Genomic DNA, 7,961 nt, shown 5'->3' with positions numbered 1-7,961 from the left:
AAACGATGTGCAAATATCTATAATTCCAATGTCTTACAGAATCTAAAGCTAAGGAGAGAAGGAGAGAAGTGAGGTATGGCAGTGGATAAGTAAGTATGGCCAAGACCACTGAAACGCCGAGCTTGGTTTGAACCATAGCTTGGAACCTTAGCTGAAACCAACCATGTGACGCCCATGTGACACCCATGTAACACCAGCCGTTACAGGCATTATTAATATTGCTAATAAGTAATAGGGATAAAGATCCTTTAGACACTTTCTCCTCTGCTTTTAGACTTCACTCTCTTGTATCTAGTCATTCTAAAAACTGTCAACCTCCAATATATCGATTTTGTACCAATATATTGTTCCCATTTCAATAGATTTTTTCTCGAGATTTCGATAGTATAAGAAAACCGACATTTATAGATTGCTCTAACTATAACACTCCGCCAACGTTGCCGCTTATAAAAACAACTTGAATGCCGGCGAACCTACAAAATGTCAGCCTGAAAGGTCCCAATCTTGTAGCTATAGGCAGGTGCATACGCAGATGTTGCAGCGAAGATCTCTATCCTTCGTGCTTGGGTCACTAGCATCAAAGCAACAGAGAATAAAACGGTGAAGGCGACTGTAATGCCAAGTCGAGCAATAGTATCTGTGACGAAGTAAAGAATAACGAATGACATCACTGGCAAAAGGCATGAGATGATAGTTCCAAGGATATCGGCAATGGTCAGGAGACGGTGGTCTGAATACTCCGTGATTTCGGATTCAGGTTCCTCTGGGTGTGGTTTCTGAGAATTGAACTGAGCTCTCTGTTTAAAAATGAGTACCCTGCGGAAATACGTACTTTCAATCGCTTTCCTATTCTGTTATGAAAATAAGGAACAACGGTATTGATAAGCCATCTTGAGAACGGCTCTCCATTTTCTCTTCGGCGAATAGCAACGAGATCTGTTTCATTCTCTTTGGACCAGGCATGTTGATCGAGACCTCTGAGTGGGAAGTTTCCCATCTTTGGACGCTCCAGCCAATCGCGTAGAAAGTCTAGGTCGTAAGTCTTCGGTCCTTCCAGCCTACTTAATTGGACTTGTTGCAATAGTCGATCATCTATGCAGAATTCAATCAGAAACTAGAAAAACCGACAAAATATCTGAACGTACTATATGCCTTCAGCTTTTCTTGGATCTGCAACATTTTCGACCACTGTCGCTTCTCATTATCATCTTCGGATTCGGCCAGAGACCACCAATCACGAGCGTAGAAGGCGCGGTCCGGGATTCCCTGGTCATCTTCAGCTATGCAATGAAGCTCCGATTCTAAGTGGACAAGTTCCGCTTGCCTGTACAACAAATCCTTCACATTCAATGTATTGAAACGGCGCAAAATTGCAAGATCATGATGCTGAGCCATAATACCAGCGATCTTCTCGTAGCCTTCCATTTCGAACACATGCCTGAGAAACTGAATTTCGACAACATCACTGCTATTTAGAGAATGAAATGTTGTAAGGCTGTCTTGCAGCTCCTGCATACGGCTCGGATTTGGAGGGTCGAGACGCAAGAGAATCGCTGACCGACGTCGGATAGGTGTCGAGACTGGATTGGCTGCATCACTCCATCAGCTGCCCAACGTGACCATCACTACTCGGCGGCGGCTCCTTATAAACTGGGCGTTGACTACCAGTGGCGCAATTAATTGGTAAACACACCATTAGCAAGGAAATTATAGGAAGTCTGACGGCCGTGGTCTCCGAAGCAAGACCCCTCTGCCATGGGTATTCTTCAGATTGGCGCCCGTGATTTATACGGAGAGTGCCCACTTTGGTTGACTCTGAAGATCCTCAGAAGAAATAGGCAGAAGTGAACCAAGTACCAGGTTGATGAATTACCAGCTCTAATTCACGTTACATAGGAACACAGGAGATTTCTAGAATTGTGATTATTTCTAGAAGAGAAGCGTGAAGCTCGTAGAAGCTTGGGAGCGAGGCTAAATACTCCTTAGCGCCATAATTAAGCGAAATGTGTGCCTAACGCTCAAGCGAATTTTCCCCCTCACAACTCTACCTCAAGCACGGCATTTTCGATTTCTTGCAGCACCACTCTGCCTAAGATAGGCTGATAGCGCCCCAATATGTCTTCAAACACCCAAGGAAACAGCGATGCCTACTTCGAGAATTTGCTCAATCGTGAAAGATTCCTGAAAATGTCCGAGGTACTGACGGGGGTGCCAGTGAGCCTCGAATTTGCAGACAAGCTTGGCATGCCTCGACCAGACGCTCACAGTGCTCTTCTTCGCTATGGAAATCTTACTCCGATGGACTATCCAGTCCGTTCTGCGACGGTACAGCCCATGAATAGCCACCAAACTAGTCGTCCGCCTCCTAGGCCGATGGCAACGGCCTGGGCTCCCTCGGAAGTGGTTGGCAGGGAAGTAAGTGCAATTCGCCCCAGAGAATGCTGCGGTTGATACTGAACATCCCAAGAACACGACTATTGACCCTTTGAATGATCCCACCGAAGAATATTTGACCATGCTCTCAGAAGTCGATGATGAACCACTTGAAGTCTGTGCCAAGCTTGACACCGGGACGGATGAAAACTGGATCTCCGAAAGGGTTCGAGAACGGCTGAAGCTGACGACTAGAACTGCAAGCCTGGAGTACTTCACTTTTTCAACAACAAAAACGGTTGTCTCGAATTGTGCAGTATCTATTACTTGGTACGGATTCGGCTTTTTGCAGGCTCGCCAGTCCGACTTTCGTGTTGCGGAGGATGCGTCCTTCGATGTTATTATTGGGAAGAACTTCCTTCTCAAAGAAAATATCGTGACGATCAAGAGCCCGGGGGTGCTTATTTTGGCAAAGAAAGTCAAGACTGAAGGCAAGCTTCTGATTAGCTTGTGTTCCTGAAGCGCGATGAAATCATTACTGATTGCCTTTTTGCTGTAGAGGAGGAGAATATCATAAGAGAGCGTGGAGCTGAAGCAAGAGCAGAGCCAGCTGTCTTGGCCCATCGACAGGAGCTGGCAAAGAATAGCAAGAGCTCAAATACAACTCCGAGAACAAACCCTAGGAAGGACCCGCAGAGGAAAGTTTGATCTCACTCGTTAGCAGGGGCGTTACGGCGTAGGTTTTGAGGCCTATCGTTCGCGGTATGAATAGTTTTGTTAAGAGGTGGCAATACAGAGCACATCCGAATTCCGTTGTGGGCCTAGTACTGTACAGTACGGAAGCTAGAGCTGGTGGAGGCGAGCTATTAGAAGCTTCAGGTGGCGGAAACCTGGTTGGCGTGGTGATGAACTTTGGCGTCTCGATGCATAGATAAGAATAGGCTGTTGAAACACATTCCCGTGTTATCTTCCTGGAATTCCTACGTTCCTCATGGCGATGTGCAGCTTCCGTATGGCAGTAGGCAGTACCTGAAAGAGTGGCTTTCATCCAGTCTTGGAACGCGATCCCCAAAACCTACCAATAAATGATATGTAGATTTAAATTGGTTGACGAAGGAGTTACTGAGCCACAGCCCCCCCAGCAGAGGGAAGGATGCGACGATTGGCGACCGTGCTGACTACTGCATGCAGATAGCGATAGGACACCAGTATGAACCCCTCAGGCACACCATGGGTCGCGACTTTCACCATCATCAAGAACTCTTCCTTCAGGGTTTCCTTCATTGCCATTCGACCTGGATCGATTGATATCGCTGCGGTTAATTATATGAAGTAGTAAAACTTCCCGCCTCGAATCAGACAGTCGTGATCCCAGCAGGTTCCCGTCTTCGCCAACCGCGAACCTACTAGCTAGAATACCCAACAGCCTCCTGCATTCATGCATCTAGAGGTCATGGTACCGTATGATGGAACGGGAACGGTTGGAACCCCTCGATTATACAGTCATCCAACTAGCAGCGAACGAATCTTGGTTGCCCACTGACAGCTGGCCCGATTTGAGGGGATACTTGATTGGCAAAGATTTCGACCCAAAGAAGATAGAAAGCAGCAAGCTTCGACTTATGCGCTTATTGTCTGATGCTCAAAGTCTACCCCCATCACCTCCGCACGCCAATGGATTTGATTTAGGCCCCAATGCTAAGAGCTTACAGAGAGACTCGGAAACTGACCAGGTAAGCAACATCGGCTCCTTCTCCATGGATCATCGGTCGATAACATATTCCGTTTTTAGCCAGAACGTCCAGATCATGTACACCTTACGTTCGAGGAGCTAGACGATCCAAAGCCCGTATATACCGGTTGCCGTTACCGCAAGGATACGGAAAAGGAGAGCCTGATTTGCGAAAATACTGTCAAGCGCCTGAGAGCCACAGGAGTCTTAGGAGGAAGAAAGACTATTAAGTTAGCATGGCGCGCTCGCTTTGGGGTCAAGACACGTCAGAAGACCTTCCGCATCGTTAGCAAAGGCGTTCTTGAATCAGATATATTATTTGGGGAGGATTGGCTGGAGGAAGACGACGAAGAGGATGTGTATGAGAAGTCTGAGAGGCCAAACAAGAGGAGACGAATTGAGCGTAAGGGTTCTCCTCATAATGGATAAGCAGAGAGTCTTAAATGCTAACATTCTTCAGCGGTGGACCGTCAAGGGGATATGACTCTCACGACATCCTCAAACAGCAAATCAGCAAGTGACCGAGCAGCGATGGCGTTCGCGTCCGAGTCGGCTTTGGAATATGCGCGACAGTCAGGTCCATTCAATCCATGTCTTATTCCAACACAGTCAAAAGTTGTTTTCGAAGCTGGAAGTAGCAATGCCAGTCAACTAGGAATGGACGCTGACTCACAAGAGATCGATGATCAGAGGGGTCCACAAGAGAACGAAGACCATGGATGACCGATAGTTGGTAAACTTACTTTGAAAACTCCTCTTTAGTGCTACTCCGATGACTCCCGACTCGGACGCCTACCCGCGTGCAACCAAGACCATTTTCGCAACACTCGAAGCATGCATGAAGCAAGATAGAAATTAAACTGGGCTCACATTTTGGGGAAAGAAAAGGTTAACCATCAACTTTCAGGAGGGCAGGCAGATCATCAATATAGAAGACAAGATTTGAAGGGTATCTATATCGGATCACAGAGTCCACGGCACCTTGGCGAGATGAGGTCACAGGGAGGTATTTTCGTGCACGCTTTGAATCTCTGGTTCGGAATGTAGCGTACTGCAGCAATTGAATGTAGGGCTAGCCTGAACACACGTTGTGATAGGCACTCATGATATTGATAGCTCTTCAAATGCTTCTAGCTGTTGTCACAATTTGCTGGCAATCGTCCATTCGATGGGTCGTGGTCACTACCCACTTACCTGCTTTACCGCCTGCAGAATTAGATTGGGTTGGGCAATCATCCCCGTGGCAGACGAGGCTTGTGACCTCACCAAGTGACCTGTGGTTTTCACTTACGAAGGTAAGTAGGACAGTGGTCGCGGATGCTAGCTGGTATCACGTGATCATTTCCGTATTGGGCATCCGTCGGCAAAAATGATGCCTAAACCCCTCGCTCACGAGACGTCAAGTTCAAACTGACAAATAGGGAGAGAACTAATCGAAAATTCCCCTTTCCCTCTTACTCTGAAGATTTCAACACGGAGAAAGTCCTAGTTCCTTTCTGTCGAGCGTCTCCTCCCTTACGTCGTTCAGCAGATCTTATATTGACTTTTTGGGTAGGATATTTCATACCATTGGGGTGCATTTAAATCGAACCAATCTGCGAATATTACGTCGAGCATGTATCCTGAGAAGAGTCTGGTTGATGTAACTTGCAAATGATTAACAACAATCTCTGGTAACAAAGAGTCAAAGCTCCGCCGCTGTGCTTGTGGCGCTGTTGACGAAATTGATGTTCCTCCAGGTAATTCCAAGAACGCCATTCGTCCCGATGCTCATTGGTATAGATGCGGCGATGTTGGATAATATGGTGACTTGATTTTTCGCGTAGTTGGTGGGCGTCGGGGAATCTCCAATAATGGTGACCGCCGCAGTACCGACCACCTGAGAATTTCGAGTTAACATTGCTCTTTTTAGGAAGTTTCCATGCAGAGGAGTGCTTGAGACATTCTGAAAGGGGGCTATGTGAAGTTGCCACATCTTGCGAGACATCCAATGACGGAAAGAGGAACGAGATAATATGCATACCGTAACAGTTTCATTATATGTGCCCGCTCTGACTATCACTATTGGTTGTGCGAACGGCTGCGCATAGGAGATGGCTGGGCTGATGGCTGTAAATTGGCCACCTCCAGCAGCATCAACTATGATGGTTCCTAATTGGAGTGAGTATAACCCCGTGATTCAGAGAATGGTGTTTTACCTGAAGCTACTGGTGCAGAGCTCGTCGTGGATGCTGATTGTGACGGGCCCAATCTATATGTACTGCTGGAGACTGTCGAGGAGCTTCCCACAGAAGTTGTTGAAATAGCCTGAGCCTCGCCAGCAGTCGCGAACTGCAAAGCAGCAAGCACTCCGAACAACGCTCTTATCGACGCCATGGCGGTATTGGGATGTCGAGTGTTGGTTGTATTATCGGACTGATCAAAATCAACGAACTCAATCTCGAGACGCAGATTTCAGCCCCATCTTATTCAACGAAGTCAGGAACTCGTCCCGCGTGAGCGAGTTCGGCATTGTGAAGCCATTGTTCAATCATGGCCGAGAGCCATGACGGGTCGGAGGTATCTAGGAGCAAAGAGCCGTGACTTCCATGACACTTCATAATCCATGGGGTTTTGGGGAACGGAGCAGGCCCTCAATGGTGGCAAATGCGAAAAGATCTTCCATTTGATTGGTAAAGCGGGACGATGAAAGCTTAATTGCGGAGGATGGACTGAATTTGGATATTAACCCCACCGAGGAAGCCATTTTCAATACTATTGATCTTCACCCATATGGCCGTACGGACAGAAAGTAAAGAGGGTGGACACATCGGATTGGACGCCTGTAAGTAGATCATATGTAACCCCTTAGTTTCCTAGGTAATTCGGGTTGCTAAGGGAAAATAGGAGGCTCTGATTGGCTAGAATTAAAGTGATTTAAGCTAATTAAAGGTTTATATAGCAACTAAATACTAGAATATACCCCAAATCAAGGATAAAAAAGCCACCAAATACTAGTTCTACCCCCCTACTACCTTATATGCCCTCCCTAAGCTTTAATAACCCCTTCTATATAATCAAGTATTAATTAATAATCTAATTAATATTATACTAAGGGATTTTAGCCCACTTTTGCTCTATAAAGGCTATTAGATTAGCTATATTCTACCCTTTCCTCCTTAGACGCTTCCGTATAATAGCCTTGAGAATTAACTATATATACTTAATAGGATTAAGATTAGGGGAGTTAGAAGGCCAGTTAATAAAGGGTATATTAGCTTGCTTAATTCAGGCAGAGGTAAGCTTAGATATATAGGGTCTAGTATTATCTTACTAGTAGAAGACTAGTTACTAGTTCTAGTTATAGTTCTTCTCAGGAAGCTTTATACTTTTCTAGAAATCGTAGAATATAGAGAAAATATAGTTAATATAAGCTTGGCTATCTATATTTCCCTTGAAATTGCCTATTATATAGTAATTAAAATTAATTAGCTCTGTTTTCCTACTATAGGTAATTACTACCTATACTATTATTCCCTCTAGTTTCTTAAATTTGGGCTAAAAGCACTTATCCAGATACTTCTTACTAGTTTTACAAGTTATATAGAAAGATATATTACTATTCTATATAATAGCTTTATTAGAAAAGATTATCCGTTTCTACTTCTTTCTCTAGTATTAATATTTCAAAGCGAATTCTAGTTATTTAAGCTTCTAAATAGAAGAGAAGTAAGGCTTTATATAAGCAATATAGTAGCTATATCCTTTAGAATAAAGAATTCTCTATACTATATATTCAGAAATTAAAAGGCCAAAATATTCAGGAATCTCTTCAAATACTATTTAATAAGTAAAGGCCCTACTAGTAGTAATAAAG

At 45.0% G+C, this 7,961-nt stretch overlaps 4 protein-coding genes across 4 annotated transcripts; 3 read left to right on the top strand and 1 right to left on the bottom strand.

Moving 5' to 3' along the window:
- Positions 1-418: 418 nt before the first annotated feature.
- Positions 419-1,425, bottom strand: K444DRAFT_520979 (uncharacterized protein; the record flags this gene model as incomplete). Its single annotated transcript, XM_024874087.1, has 4 exons — positions 419-473; positions 529-776; positions 833-1,092; positions 1,146-1,425. 4 exons carry the CDS (start codon positions 1,423-1,425, stop codon positions 419-421), a joined length of 843 nt encoding a protein of 280 aa, XP_024741347.1.
- Positions 1,426-2,057: 632 nt separating this feature from the next.
- K444DRAFT_609007 (uncharacterized protein) lies at positions 2,058-3,426 on the top strand. The gene is made up of 3 exons (XM_024879493.1): positions 2,058-2,415; positions 2,468-2,864; positions 2,933-3,426. The coding sequence occupies exons 1-3, from the start codon at positions 2,116-2,118 to the stop codon at positions 3,079-3,081; spliced, it is 846 nt and encodes a 281-aa protein (XP_024741346.1). The 5' UTR covers positions 2,058-2,115; the 3' UTR covers positions 3,082-3,426.
- Positions 3,427-3,627: 201 nt separating this feature from the next.
- K444DRAFT_660414 (uncharacterized protein) lies at positions 3,628-5,303 on the top strand. Its single transcript, XM_024886457.1, has 3 exons — positions 3,628-4,106; positions 4,166-4,508; positions 4,566-5,303. The coding sequence occupies exons 1-3, from the start codon at positions 3,837-3,839 to the stop codon at positions 4,826-4,828; spliced, it is 876 nt and encodes a 291-aa protein (XP_024741345.1). The 5' UTR covers positions 3,628-3,836; the 3' UTR covers positions 4,829-5,303.
- Positions 5,019-5,534, top strand: K444DRAFT_303176 (uncharacterized protein). Its single transcript, XM_024871742.1, has one exon. It carries the CDS (start codon positions 5,209-5,211, stop codon positions 5,476-5,478), a length of 270 nt encoding a protein of 89 aa, XP_024741344.1. The 5' UTR covers positions 5,019-5,208; the 3' UTR covers positions 5,479-5,534.
- Positions 5,535-7,961: the final 2,427 nt, after the last annotated feature.

Source organism: Hyaloscypha bicolor, assembly GCF_002865645.1.
Source record: "Hyaloscypha bicolor E unplaced genomic scaffold K444scaffold_24, whole genome shotgun sequence".
Taxonomy (NCBI): domain Eukaryota; kingdom Fungi; phylum Ascomycota; class Leotiomycetes; order Helotiales; family Hyaloscyphaceae; genus Hyaloscypha; species Hyaloscypha bicolor.
Note: the sequence above shows the minus strand (reverse complement) of the source record. Positions and strands in the feature narration are given on the sequence as shown.